This window comes from Marmota marmota, unplaced genomic scaffold (genome assembly GCF_001458135.2).
Source record: "Marmota marmota marmota unplaced genomic scaffold, marMar, whole genome shotgun sequence".
Lineage (NCBI taxonomy): Eukaryota > Metazoa > Chordata > Mammalia > Rodentia > Sciuridae > Marmota > Marmota marmota.
This window is the reverse complement of record NW_025999900.1, coordinates 457,840-472,812: the sequence shown is the minus strand read 5'-3', so window position 1 is coordinate 472,812 and position 14,973 is coordinate 457,840. Positions and strand designations below refer to the sequence as shown.

At 39.4% G+C, this 14,973-nt stretch overlaps 1 protein-coding gene across 1 annotated transcript; it reads left to right on the top strand.

The window, feature by feature from the left end:
- Positions 1–864: 864 nt before the first annotated feature.
- LOC107143358 (homeobox protein SIX4) lies at positions 865–12,379 on the top strand. The gene is made up of 4 exons (XM_048798430.1): positions 865–1,180; positions 2,422–2,549; positions 3,514–4,218; positions 8,014–12,379. Exons 1-4 carry the CDS (start codon positions 954–956, stop codon positions 8,808–8,810), a joined length of 1,857 nt encoding a protein of 618 aa, XP_048654387.1. The 5' UTR covers positions 865–953; the 3' UTR covers positions 8,811–12,379.
- The last annotated feature ends 2,594 nt before the right edge of the window (positions 12,380–14,973 follow it).

Genomic DNA, 14,973 nt, shown 5'->3' with positions numbered 1-14,973 from the left:
TCCAGGATAAACATAAGGTTTAATATTCTGTATGCTTAATTACATCATGTTCATCCCAGTTGGATTGCCAGTCCTTCAAGTGACAAGGTTAAGCACATTTGAAAAAAAAAAAAAAAAAGGTTTCTTCTTTTCGCCTTTTCAGTGGGCTGCTCACACCATTTACTTCAAAGTTTTCAAACATTTTCCTCCTTTGAAATTTTAATTTACTCTAAGTGCTTGCCCCCACAGAATATTCTCAAGGGCCATTCAATCCTGGACCCTTTTGAATACAAACCCTTGACAAAAACATCAAGGGGGTGGGATTATGGAGACATACTGAGAAGCTTCTGAATTGTCCTCTGAAGTTCTGTCATCTAGATGCTGAGGGTGTCTCTTTGTTCAGCCGTCCAGACCATAAGGCCACACAACTAATGTGCCCTCTGGAATCACAGGATCTTTCTTTGAAAGAGTTGTCCAGTTTTCAGGGTACATTAGGTAACTGCCCGTACAGCAGCACAGCCAGAAAAGAATGTTGGTGCTTGCCTTCAGGTATAGGTGCCTGGGGGTCAGGAGCAGAGGGAAAGGCAAGGGGTGGAGTAGGAGGCGGGTGATCGACGGGGATAGACACAGTGTCTCCTCCTCCCTCTGAATGCGAAATAGCCAATGAGGTGGCGCGGCCAGGCCGGCCCGGCCGCCAGTGCCATATAGTATGCAGCAACCGGAGGAGTCACGTTGGGGGAACGGCAGAAAGCAGCTATCCGTTTACACTACTTTGCTCTAGCAGCTATCTTAATGGTGACTGCGTGGCCGGGGGGAAACCTGATCGGCCAGATCCAGCCGAAACCGGGAGGGAGGGAGTGGGCTTTCCGGAGGGGGGAGGGGGAGGGAGACGAAGGAGGAGGAGTAAGAGAGGGGGAAAGAAAGAGGAAAAGAGTGCGAGGGAGTGAGGGAGGGAGGAAAATAAACAACAAAAAATGTCCTCTTCCTCCCCCACCGGGCAGATTGCAAGTGCGGCGGACATCAAGCAGGAGAATGGGATGGAAAGCGCCTCGGAAGGGCAGGAGGCGCACCGAGAAGTGGCGGGGGGCGCGGTGGCGGGGCTGAGCCCCCCGGCTCCAGTCCCTTTCCCCCTGGAGCCGGGGGACGCCGCGGCCGCCGCCNCTCACTGTACAGAGGAAGAGAAAATCAAGACATTCAGAAGGTCAGGGGGATGACATTCTACATGGTGCCATTTGTTTAGAAAATAACTTCTAAACCCATTAAGGGTAGTATTTAAGGAAAGCACAGCAGGATGTCTACTAGTCCTGTCTCTTATACACATCTGCCCTGAGGGGAAGAGAACATTAGTGGGGGCTGGCGACCCAGAAGGGGTCTGAGGACGTCGAGGTTTTAACGTGACAGAGTTAATCATTCACCCTGCCGGTTGTGGTTCCTTTCGAGACCGCCGCAACTTGGGGTGCCGGGGCGGCTCGGCTGTGCTGTGTTTTGAAACCTGATTCTGAACAAATTCGGATCGGGTTTCAGCGCGGTAGGGATTGCGGGGCTGCTGGGGCCCCTTTCTGGGTCCCCTAACTGCGTGGCTCTCTACTGGTACCGTAGTTGGGAGGTGGGGGACTGGCTGGCATAGGCGGACAGCGGGAAAGAAGGGGCGCTATCAATTCAGCCCCTCCTTGAGCTCCCACCCTGTTGGGCTTGAACTTTTTGACTGACAGGTTTTTCCCCTCTCCAAAAGAAATACCGGGTTTTCCACCTCTTTTGTGTGTCCTCAGGAGTTATACACTTGGGGTGTGTGTGTGTGTGTGTACGCGCGCGCATGTATGTATATATTGTTGGATGAGGTAAAGTAAGGAAAAGGTCGTCTAAAGAGATCGCATCTCCAGCCCTCCGGGGATTGGAGAGAAAGAATCCAAACTCTGCTCGAAGGTTATGCTCAGAGAAGGAATCTGGGAGTCGGGAAGCCAGCCTGTCTGGACCAGGTGAAGGTGATCACCTGGCGCATTCCAGAGCCCGCCGCGGCCCGCCCTTACAGCTCCTGCCCGTAGAACCCGGTGGGGGCCCGACGGCTGCCGAGTGCCTCGCCCAAGGCAGAGAGAGAGGCTCTGTGTCCTAGCCCGGCCTCGCGGTAACCAAAACAAAACGCGCACCAAGACTAGAGAGCACCCTTCCGCAAACTTGCGGAGGGACCCAGAAAAAGCCCGTTGGTTAGGCCATGCCACCTGCCGGCTAGAGGCCGCGAATCCCCGCGCCCAGGCACCAGCAGAATCTGCTAGGCAGGGGATCAGAGGGCGGTGAGCCGGCACAGTGCGCAGGCCAGCTGCCTTGCAACCTCCCTTCCTAAACTGGGCGCGTTCCCTGAGTCTCCCTCTACCCCCAAGCCAGAATACCAACTTCACCCCTCTCCCCCCTAACTCCACGCCCCACTCCCCTAGTTGCTTGGTTTAGGCCCCTCTCCGGATCTACCACCCACCCGCACCCCCGTGAGTCACCCTCGCAGACGGCGACGGCGGCTCAGCCTCAGCTCATAAATCAAAGGGCTTTCCGCGCTCCTGGCCCCGCAGCCCAAAGCCTGGGTAATCCCCTCCCCTCAGCATGAAAGCGAACCGCGGGCCACTACTGGGATGTCAGATCATCTACTGGGCCAAGTCCCACACCGCGCTTCCAAACTGCCTCTGTCCTGCTCCATCTACCCAGCCTCTCTAGCCAAATGGGGGAAAAAGTCCACCACCAATCTCCAGCCCCAATTTGGTATCTCCCCCTAGTCTGGGAGCAAAAGATTACAGTCATGCCTGGAACAGGATTGAGGACTCTGGGAAGGGGTCTGATAGTTACCAGGCCACTGAATGACCCACACCCTTTGCCTCCCACCTCACCAGGGCACTGGATGGTGTTTGTTAAATAGGTCCCTATGGCTTCCTTTGGATTCAAAGGCGACTGCACATAACTGTTCTTGGGTTGAAAGTGTCTTTCCTACAACAAGGACAGCCTCTTTGTTGAATGAGAGAGTTGTCTGGTGGAGTAGAAGTTTGGGAGCAGGTGAGAAAATGGTCTCTTGTTAACTAATGGTGAATAAAGCTGAACACTTCACACCTTCTGCTCCTTTGGCAGTTTCACCTACCTCTAACACTAATCTGAATAGAGGGGAGGGGAAGCGTTCCTAAACAGGAAAAACTGATCACTTCATTTAATGAGATTTCCTGTGATATAAGTAGCAGCATATTTCCCAGTGAGGAATAGCACATCAGTGCTATAAAAAACAAAAATACATAACTATTCTGTAAATTCTGTTAGCTAAATTTACATCTTCCAGGTCTCTGGCCTTTCCCTTAAAATATATTAAAAATGATTAGGATCTGAGAATTTATCTTTCCTGATTCCCTGGTCAGGAACTGCTGAAAGGTCTCATAATTTTAACAGGACTAGTAGACATCCTGCTGTGCTTTCCTTAAATACTACCCTTAATGGGTTTAGAAGTTATTTTCTAAACAAATGGCACCATGTAGAATGTCATCCCCCTGACCTTCTGAATGTCTTGATTTTCTCTTCCTCTGTACAGTGAGTCAGATGGAAATCCCAGCACTGAAGATGAATCCAGCAAGGGACATGAAGATTTGTCTCCTCACCCACTCTCAGGTTCATCAGATGGTGTCACCAACCTCAGCCTTTCCAGTCACATGGAGCCAGTATATATGCAACAAATTGGAAATACTAAGATACTAAGCTCTTCTGGAGTTTTGTTGAATGGAAGCTTGGTACCTGCAAGTACTTCACCTGTCTTCCTTAATGGTAATTCTTTTATTCAGGGACCCAATGGAGTTATCCTTAATGGATTAAATGTGGGAAATACACAGACAGTGTCATTGAACCCACCAAAACTGTCTTCAAACATTTTGAGCAATGGTGTAGCCATGACTGACATACTGGGATCTACCTCCCAGGATGTGAAGGAATTTAAAGTCCTCCAGAGTTCTGCTGCTAACTCAGCAGCCACCAACTCCTATAACCCCAGTGCCCCCGTGTCATTCCCAGGGCTGATACCCAGCACTGAGGTGAAAAGAGAAGGCATTCAAACAATGACTTCCCAGGAGGGAAGCTCCGTAGTGACTTTTACTACACCAGTGCAAATTAACCAATATGGCATTGTCCAGATCCCTAATTCCGGAGCAAACGGCCACTTCCTTAATGGGAGCATTGGATTCTCTCCACTGCAGCTGCCTCCTGTCTCAGTGGCAGCTTCACAAGGTAAAAACCTCATTTGGTACCATAATGCACCAGCGAATGTGTTGGGCTGCTGCTGAAAATGGCATATTTAGTGAGAGCTATAGATTGATCTTACTATTCAGGTACCTCATTAACTCCACAGCTGCAGAACAACCTGATATAATTTTCCTTCACAACACCCATGTAATACACACAGCTTACTTCATTTCCTTGCATTGTGGGATAAGATTTTATTTTCCAAAAACTGAATGGAAAATATAATTCGTAAGTCTTACCAATTCTAGTTACAAAAATATGTCAATCAGTGCTTACAAAATAAGTAGTGGTATCCATTACTTGACATTTTTTAAATTAAAAATGAATAAAACTGCTAAGAATGTAAAAATGAGTTGAGCAGTTGATAAGCATATATATGCTTTACCTAAGCATTATTGAACAAAATAGTTTTAAATGAACAAACAAAAAAGACTATATCAGTTTTGTTTGAATCACGTTCCCCCTATAATTAAGACTACAACTTAAAATGACTTAAAATCAGAAGAATATGTGATTGGATTTCTGTTAGGATATATACTCACCCCCTAAATGTGCAAGTTTATTTATGAAAACAACTATAAGCCTTATTGATATATATTTGTGACTTTACTACCAGTAATCTTTTAGAGAAAGCACTGATCTCAAATTTGAGAAAGCCTAAGCTAATATGCCAGTTTTTCACTGACTTTAACCAAGTCTGGATCATTTGTCATTGTAGAGAAATAAGAATAGTTAGAATTTGACAGTGGAGGTTACATGGTCCCTTGAATTCAAGAGTGGAAGATGTTGATGCATGTTTCCCTTTCTATAAGCAAATCTGAAAGTACAAATTTTTAATTAATTGCTGGCCTTCAAAGTCAGCTTTTCAGCTTTCTATGATTTTTACCAAAAAGAAAAAAAAAATTAGGGCTGGGGTCATAGCTTAGTGGTAGAGCACTTGCCTTGCATGCTTGGGGCCCTGGGTTCAATTCTCAGCACCACATGAAAATAAAAAAATAAAAAGTGAAGGGGGAAAAAAAGGACCATATCTAACTTTTTTAAAAAAGAAAGAAATTAGGCAATTTATGAACAGTCCTGTTGTTTCCACAGCTATGATCTACTTCAGCTTATTGGAAGCACTAATGGGAAAATGATTGTAAATTTCTTTCTCTTTAAGCAAAATGTTAGTCGGACATGACAGCCCTGCAGCATACTGTTAAGTGTTCATTGTTGCAGCTAGGGCCAAACTATGAAAGCCACAGAAAAAGCCAAAGTGTTTAGTTTTACAATAATGTGGCTCTAACCCCTTTTCCCTCTTTAGGCAAATTTCCAAAAATAGGTAACATTTAAAAACAAAAGCTTTTAACAAAAAGTGAGTATGTATATTGGAAGAGGAGAAAAGTTTAAAATGTTTGTTAGTTATAGTCTAGAAAAGTGCTACCACAGAAAATTATTATGAACTAATATCTAACTTTTTAAATGTTCCATAGTTATTATTTTTTTAAGTGGGACATTTAATAAGAATAAAAGTGTATACAACCAGAGATTATGAAAAATTGTGCCCTACATATGTAATAAGAATTGTAATGCATTCTGCTGTTATACATAATAAAAAATAAGAATTTAAAAAAATAGAATAAGAGTAGCATTTTCAGTTAAAATAGCTAAAAGACAGGGCTGTCAATCCTTAAACTGTCTGTGAATTGAGGGCATGAGATTAATTAACTAGAAGGGTCCAGTGAGCAAATTCCTTTATAGTAGTGTGTATTACAGTTCTTAAGAAAGCATTTTGGGGATATGACTTCTCAAAAACACATAGAGCCTTGTTTCAAATGTCTAGATAAGGTAAACTTAACCTTTCTATTATTAGGGTTTAAATGAGAAAGTAGAGTATCTGTATCTTATATTTATTAAAAATCTGAAAAAATAAGGGGTTTCTTTTCTTACCATCATTATAAAGATTTACTTTGTACTTTGGAGTTTTAATGATTTTAAAATTAATGTTTAATAAACTCAGTTGCAGTTGTACTTAAAAATCATTTTTAGATTATATCTGCCTTTCCCCTTTCATTTGTATATAGTATAGTTTTTATACTTACAGAAGTATTATTTTACTTGTATTCAATAGCCATTGGGAAAATGTTTCATGTGTTATGTTGTCTCTATTAAAAAAATTGTTTTTGCACATATACACTGGTAAATAATTTCACAAGCACGCATACACAAAGTAAACATCTCTTTCAGATGGTTTTTGCTAAAGTCTACCAACCTACAAGAATTTTAGAGCATACGTTGAAGCCAAATGTTTTCATATAAAAGCACTTTTTTTTTCTCATTTGTAGAGCCTAAACAAACATTCATGTTAGGAAATAGCCCAATATACCTAGAAATGTTTTTTTTTCTTTCTTCTTTTTCTTTTTCTTTCTTCTTTTTCTTTTTCTTCAACTTTTTATAGTTGTAGATGGAATGCCTTTATTTTATTTGTTTCTCTTTATGTGGTGCTAAGGATCGAACCCAGTACCTCATACGTGCTAGGCAAGCACTCTGCCACTGAACTACAGCCCCAGCCAGAAATTATTTTCTTAACATCAGTATTTCTATGATGAAATTTTGTAACAGTTACATAGGACTTCAAATACACTATCTGTGTCTGCACCTCTTTCTCTCTCTCTCTCATTTAAAGACATTTCTTGGCATTAGGGTGCTTAAAAATGTTTGGAACACATATAAACAGCCTCTGTAATAATTCACAATTATTCTAATAATTCAAAAAGAAATAATTCAGGGGAATTCCCTAATTTAACATTAGGCCATTTTCGCAAATACTAAAGAGCTGACATCTTATTCAGAGGCAGGGTAAACAAATAGCACATCTGAATTCTGTCACAAATGCATCTCTTGCCCCAAATGCATCTCTCCTTCAGTAGCAGTATCTAGGGACCTAAATCATCTGATTACCATCATTTCTCTTTTCCCGTGTAAAGACTCGGGGGGTGGGGCATGGTGGATATATATATATATATATATATTTGATGAAGATGGGGTGTCCAATTCATCTACACTGCCTGAGTTATCTGATTTGAACATCTTCTAACTTTTCCACTTACATTTCTTTTTCTCTACAGACCATTATAGTGACAGTCTCAAAAGATACAAACCTTTTAGAGACACATTAGTTCTGATCCTTTATGTTAATATGTATTTTTAAAAGCAGATTTCAGTGTAATCATTAATTTTTCCTATCACTACAACACTGAAAATTGAGAGCTGGCTCAACAACAGAAGAAAAAATCCTTTTGAGTGTTTTGTTGACTTCACATTACTTTATGGCTAGTTTGGTGAAAGTCTGCAACTTGTCTGTACAGGTTTATGTGGTTAACTTGTAAGCCTCAGGGAAACTCATTTTATGTGGTATTTTCTACATTTCCATTTTATGTCAGTCATTGAGTAGTCCAAAGCAAAGGCATTTTATTTTGCATTTATGTTTTCTAGTTGCACTGGCAGTGCTAGCAATAATTATCAACTAATTAACAGATATCAGTTGATAATAATGAACCAACTTGATATATATAATATTTTGACATAGATATATAGTTTTTTTTAACTTAGCATAAAGCTATAGTTTCAAGTGCTGAATGAAGGTGATTCTGAACCATGATTGGGCTGCATTATTACATAGAAGTTTCACTTTGCTAGACAACTATTCCTGAAGAAAAAAAAAATCACATGGGTAAAGAAGTGATTTTTTTCTCTTTCCCTATCACTTCCATCAATGCTAATCATTACTTTATTTTTTCCTAGGTAATATTTCAGTAAACTCAAGCACTTCGGATGGGGGCACATTTACAAGTGAGTCTGCCACAGTCCAGCAAGGAAAGGTTTTCTTGAGCTCTATTGCTCCCAGTGCAGTGGTATACACTGTTCCTAATTCAGGCCAGACTGTAGGATCTGTGAAACAGGAAAATTTGGAAAGGAGCCTGGTATTCAGTCAGTTGATGCCTGTCAATCAGAATGCACAAGTAAATGCAAATCTGTCTTCTGAAAATATCTCCGGGAGTGGCCTCCATTCATTGGCCTCCTCATTAGTTAATGTATCCCCAGCTCACAATTTTTCCCTGACTCCCCCTACACTACTAAATCCCACCGAGCTAAACCCTGACATTGCTGATAGCCAGCCAATGTCTGCACCTGTGGCAAACAAATCTACTGTGACATCTGTCAGCAACACTAACTATGCAACTCTTCAGAACTGCTCCCTTACTACTAGCCAAGACCTATTGTCAGTCCCTATGACTCAGGCTGCCCTTGGAGAAATAGTTCCTGCTGCTGAAGACCAGGTGGGTCATGCCTCCCCAGCAGTACACCAGGATTTTGTCAGAGAACATCGTTTGGTTCTGCAATCAGTAGCTAACATAAAAGAGAATTTCTTACAAAATTCTGAGAGTAAAGCAACAAGCAGCTTAATGATGCTGGACTCCAAATCCAAGTATGTCCTAGATAGCATGGTTGAAACTGTCTGTGAAGACCTGGAAACAGACAAAAAAGAGCTTGCCAAGCTCCAAACTGTCCAGTTGGATGAAGATATGCAAGACTTGTAAACTTTATCCCCAAACCCTTTTTTTGGCATCAGCAGCAAATCTTTTCATGAAGCCCCAAGACAAAACATTTTCCATTGAAAGGAAAATATTCTACTTTTGCAAGTAAATGCATTCAAGAAACTTTGGATTGATCTGCATGAAGATCAGTTAAAAATACAATTGTAGAACTGCATTACTGCAGCTTTTTTGTTCACACATAATGTTCTCTTTTAAATAGATGGTGACAAAGGAACAAGATGAAACGTATCAAGTCAGAGTATATCATTTAGTTGGCAATATCATTCTAAGGTCAAAATAGAACTTTATAGTTTTTTAAATTAAAAATGCATACACCTAACAGAATTAAGTATAGCTAAAGACTGTTAGAAACAATGCAATTGTTTTTGTTTACTTTTACTCCATGGGCATTGATAAGGTTAAGAAACAAATGGTACTGCAAACTATTTTAAGAGTGTTTTTTTTTAAGGTTAAGTAGCTTAAAACATTATACATATGTATATGTATGTACGTACACACATTTCTCTTTCAGCGTTTTTGAGGAAGTCTTGGTTAAGTCTCTACACATTTCCAAATATTATTGCTAACAGTTCACTGTGGCTGAGGAAGTTTGAACCTCCACAAAAACTCTGAAACACTTCAGTATGAATGTAAATATATCAGTTCTGTAAGTAGGATTTGAGTAAGTACGGTGAATTTTATTTATACTGTGTATGTTTCTCTTATACTTCAGGCGTTATAAACTGAAAAGAAAAATGTTTTCTTACTGTTTAATTTATTTTTATTGTTTGAACAGGAAGTGAACATCATTGTTTCCAACAAAGTTTTACTTTTTTGTAGAATTTTAAAAACAATGATTTTTATCAGGAGTCTATTAAGGTCAATATTAATAACACTGAAACAGGAACTCTAACTCCCAATATTGGAATTTTGGTACTTTTTTCATACCTTTGTTCTTTATTTAGCAACACAGTTCATTTAAATATGTTTTATATAGAATTCTATGTGCCTTTTTACCTTGTGGCCTTTTTATTAGTAGTGAGATACAGAAGTGTCAACAAAAGCACTGATGATTCTTTTCTACTGTCTAACAGGGTCAATTTCATCCCAATTGCTTTAAGTCTGGAGAACTTAAGTTTCACTAAATAATATGTGTTATGATTATCATGCAAATGGATCAATTATTATTGATGATTTTCATTACAGTGAAAATAAACTGTAGAAGACCATGTAAAATCAATTATGCAGCCAGGAAAACAAAAATTTTAAAGAAAAAAATATGTAATTTTTTTTTCCTATTGAGCAAAATTCTGTCCCATCGAAATTTCATTCTTAGTGTCTTGAATTAGTTATTACACTATAACACATGACTCTTTGCACTATATTAATAAGTCTTTTGTAAAAGTAAATTTTGGGGGTTTTCTTTAAATTTGCTTGATAATGTTTATGTTTATCAGGACTCTGAATGCAAGATGTAATAATGCAATTCATTTATATAGTAAATAAAGTTACCTCTGGCCTCTAAAAAGCCAGAAAAGTGAAAAATGGTCTCTTCAGTGAGGACTTAAAGTTGTTAAACATAAAAATGTTACATCTTGTTTACTTTAAGATGTGGACAAAGGGTCCTCTCTAGAGCTCTGCATGCCCATCAGTGGAGCACATTGAATAAGGGCCATAGAGTACTTAACTTTTGCTATTATTGCAAATGTAAATCACAGGCATAGATGAAAACACCTATGAAGAATTCCTCTCCCTTCATTTTGATAAAGAACTTACTACATCTTTTTTTTTTTTTTAATGAAATTAGTGACTATTCCTAAGCTGCTGAAACTGTTTTTTGCCTTAGTTTTTACAAAGTCAGGTGTTTTAGAGCTCTCTTCCATTCTACCACTACTTACGTATACAGCTTTCTTTTTCTTTGGTTCTGTGTTATCAAGATTAATTACATGGCTCTGTACTGTAGTGTACATAAAAATGATGTTTTCCATTTGATTACTGCAGCTATCAAGAGTTTGTTAATTATTTAAAACTACCCATCTAGTAAGGGAGATAAGCAGGTTTTAAAAGTTATATATGGCACATATGTAACTGGAAAATTTTTATATGTCTTCCAAAAATATAAGCCTTTTATTTAGAGTTCTTCTTCTCCCCTTATGAAAAAGATAGCACAAAACTTAAGACTTACCTAGGAAACCCCTTTATATTTTCAACATGATATAATAATAACCCTACAGTTATTCTAGGTAGCTACACAATATACCAGGTTAAGAATCAATGCACATTGCAAAGAACTTATTGTTCTTTTCTATTCTTTCAGTAAAGTAAGGGCCAGTTGGCATGTAGCCCATGTATATGTGAATGGAATAAGATAAACCCTATGATCTCCTTGCACAGAATTGGAAATTTTTTTGTTTTTTTATTTTTATTTTTTTGCAATAACAAGGGCCAGACTCAGAACCCTTGGAGTTCATGTGGCAGAATATCCTTACATAAACCAATGCTTGAAGATGCTACAGATGACCCTCTAGTGGCCCCAAAGAAGAATTGGAATGGGGCAAATAACCCTTCAAATCCCAACCCCTGCTGCTGGCTTTTGGGATTTTTGGTGTGAGCCTATCTATGCACTCTATCAGCCAGAATTTGGCATTTTGCTCTTAGTCATATCTAGTAAAGGACAGTCTATTGTTTAAATAGAAGGTGTATTTGTTTCTTAAGCAAGAGCACCTGGGTTATACTGCATTATATCTCATGTATAATTATAGTAAAGACTCTGAATTAATCACACACTCTAGTGCCTTTCTTATGTTGTGAAAGGCAGGTAGATGTTTTAGTCATAGATTAAAAAAAAAAAATAGTTAAATTGCACACTGACCTTAAATCTCCCTGTATGTGCCCTTGTATCTTGCATGTTAAAAGTTGGATAATTGGGCATGTGTAGCAGCAACCTGCCCTGCTACATCCTAGAGAGTGTGCTTTAGTACATAGCCACCAGTACTTAACATTCTTTAAACTGTGTTAACAGATCATCTCATATAAAAATAATTCAGGAAAATGTAGGGAAAATAAATATATTTTACAAAAGATGTTTCAAAGTCATCCTACTACTTAGATGATAGGGTCTAACAGTTATTTTGTATCTAACTGATACATTTCAAGTTAATTAAATATTACCACCATACACTTTATTAGTCAAAATTATATAGCATGTGATTCTTTTGGCTTTCAGGGTTCTCAAAAATTTTTTATTCTTTTGTTGCATGTACTATATGTTCAGAGGCAATCAGTTATGTACTCAAAATGGTTTTACTGTGCCTTACACAAAGAAACTCTATACAGAATGTATATCATGGGGTGGGGGAACAGAGTCTTTACTGCACTGTTAGGTGATGGCACACAGAGCATGTCCCAGAACATTTCTGTGCTTAATTACCCAACCAAAGAGATCTAAAGTATGTATGTTGTACTGTAATGGGGGTTTATGCCTGGACAATTAAGTGTTTTATTTGTTTTCTGAAATGATGTGAACTTATTTTTCTAAACACTATGCTAAATAAACTTTATATTTATACATATCCTGTGCTGAAAAATAAAAAGTTATTTGAAGAACATGGTGTTTTTAAATGTGAGTAACCCATCTTACTAGGCAAGAAATGGGAAGTAATATTGGCTTTGTCACTGAAAAAGCAGAGAAGAGTAGGAAAGCACACGCATAAGCATTTCAAAGACTGGCAAATACTTATGAGACCAGTTGGAGACATTTCGGAAAATAATATCTGATCTTTGTACAGAATTATGCAATTCACTTAACTGTACCACACACTCAGAGCTAAACTATTACATTTTAGCCTTAGAAGGGAGAAATGTGCCTTACTCATTTTTGTGTCCCAAGAGCTCAGTGTGGTAGCTGGCATACAGTAGGTATACTGTATGGGGTTAAACTGAAAGTCTGTTCCCAAATCAATTAAATCAATTACCTATCCCTAGGGCACTACCATTAGCCCAAGTCTGGTTACACCAGTTTGAAAGTTACGGGCAAAACTGCATTGCTGCTGAATGTAGAAGACCTAGGCCTTGGTAGAGTTTGGTCCTAATTTTAAAATTCTGTGACATCTGACCTACAATGCCCTTCACTGAAAAAGGGGAGAGTAAAAGTAGATTGGGGACCAACTGTACAAGTCTATTACAAAACTAGTTAAAACATAAGATTGATTTCAGATAATTATTCAGTCATTTTTATATTTTGTTATTCTGCTCATTTATCTAGCAACTTTGTGTCCAGTAGTTAAGCCAGTTAAATGAAATAGTGTCTTGGTAAATGACTACAGGGTCAGAATCATGGAATTGTTACATTTTATAACATTTTACTCAAATATTTTTAAACATTTGACAAAGTAGCTGCCCCATTTAAAACTTTTGTGGCTCTTAAGAAACTAGCAAATTAAACTTGCCAATGGGAATTCAAGGCCTTCAGCTATGCAGTTCCATTCCATTTTTCCAGTTTTCCAGAAGGAATAATTAATGTGGAAATTTACCTTTGCCGGAGTACTGCCTGGGCAAAATAACCAGGGGGTGACGAACAACTTGTGTACGTTGATACAGCAGGAGTGGAAGCCGTTTATTGCAGGACAGGAGCAGTATTTATACATTCCACACAGCTTATCTAATTAGCATAAACTAGATACAGCAGTCAACCAATCAGGAATCTCCACATTTAATGGCTCGCTTTTGTTACTTCTCAAACCACTCCCTCTGGCATTTTGCCAGGCACCATCCAGACTTGTTTATGAACTCTAACATTCCCCTGGCAAAATGCCAGGTGTTACTTTTGACTTGTTTACAGACTCTAACAACATTTGCACATCACCATTTCCAATACAAGAGACAGTAAATAAACAAGATGCATTCAGATAATGGTCAGTGCTATAAAGTCAATAGTAAAGAGTATATGGAGTTGAGAATAGGGAATGGTAGAACATTTCAGCAGAGATGTTTGAATGATGAGAGGGATGCCAGCCAGCAAGACCCAGAAAAGAGCATTTCAGACATGGAAAAGCAAGTGCAAAGGCCCTGAGGGACGAGCAGACTGTCTGGATTGCAGTGTTAACTAGGGGTCCTGTGATAGGAGATGTAGTCAGAAAGGTAGACAGGGCCCAGTTAAAAGTAAAGCTTTATGGGTCTGTGCCAAATAGTTTGGATATGAGTCTGAGAATCTACCAGTGGCTTTTAAGCAAACAGTAATATAATGATTTACCTTTTAAAATATCATCATGACAGGGATGTAACTCAGTGGTAGAGCCCTGGGTTTGATCTCTAGCACTGCGGGGGACAGGGGATACACACACACACACACACACACACACACAAAGAGACAGGGGGGCCTCTTTGGAGAATGGACTTACTGTATTGCCCTAAGATGAGCTGTCTGACAGGAAATGCTTCAGTACTTCAGGAGCTCTTGAACAGCACCTAGGGCAGTTTGCTCGCAAATGTTTCCAGAATTTTATGATCTCCAAGCTTTAGATCTACTCTGCCTCTTGCTGTTTTTTGAAGCTGCTGAGAGTGACTGTCTCAGCCTGAATCTGTCCCTGAACTCCAGCTGGTAGATCAAGCTCCCCAGTGGATACTTTCAGAATGTTCTCATCTCCTCAGGCTCTATCTGTGAAGAATTAAGCCATTACCTTCTCCCCAAACCCATTACCTACTGTCTGGTCCTCATCTTAGCAGCATTATTCACCTGGTTTGGCCAAGCAAAAAAGCTGGATGCACTATGGAGTCTTCTCTCCCTTTCTCCTCTCCTCCATGAGATGACAAGTCTAGGCAAGTCTGTGGTTTAACAGTCTCTTGAATCACTTCCTTTCTCTCCATTTCTAGGTTTACCTCTATCATTTAAGCCATTATCATAGCTCGACTGAATTATTGCAGGTTTCCTACCTGGTCTCCCATTGTCTGCTCCTTGTTTTGGTCACATTACAATAAGGCCTAGATGGAACATTTAAAATTAAATACTTATCCTGGACTAATTTTCCAGTTTAAAATCTTCAATGACACTCCATTACTTATTAAATAACACTCCACCCAAAACAAGTCCCAAGATCCAGACCCTGCCTCTCTGTCTAGTCACATTTCTAGCCACATGAAACTTCCTCAAAGAGACAAGATTTTTCCT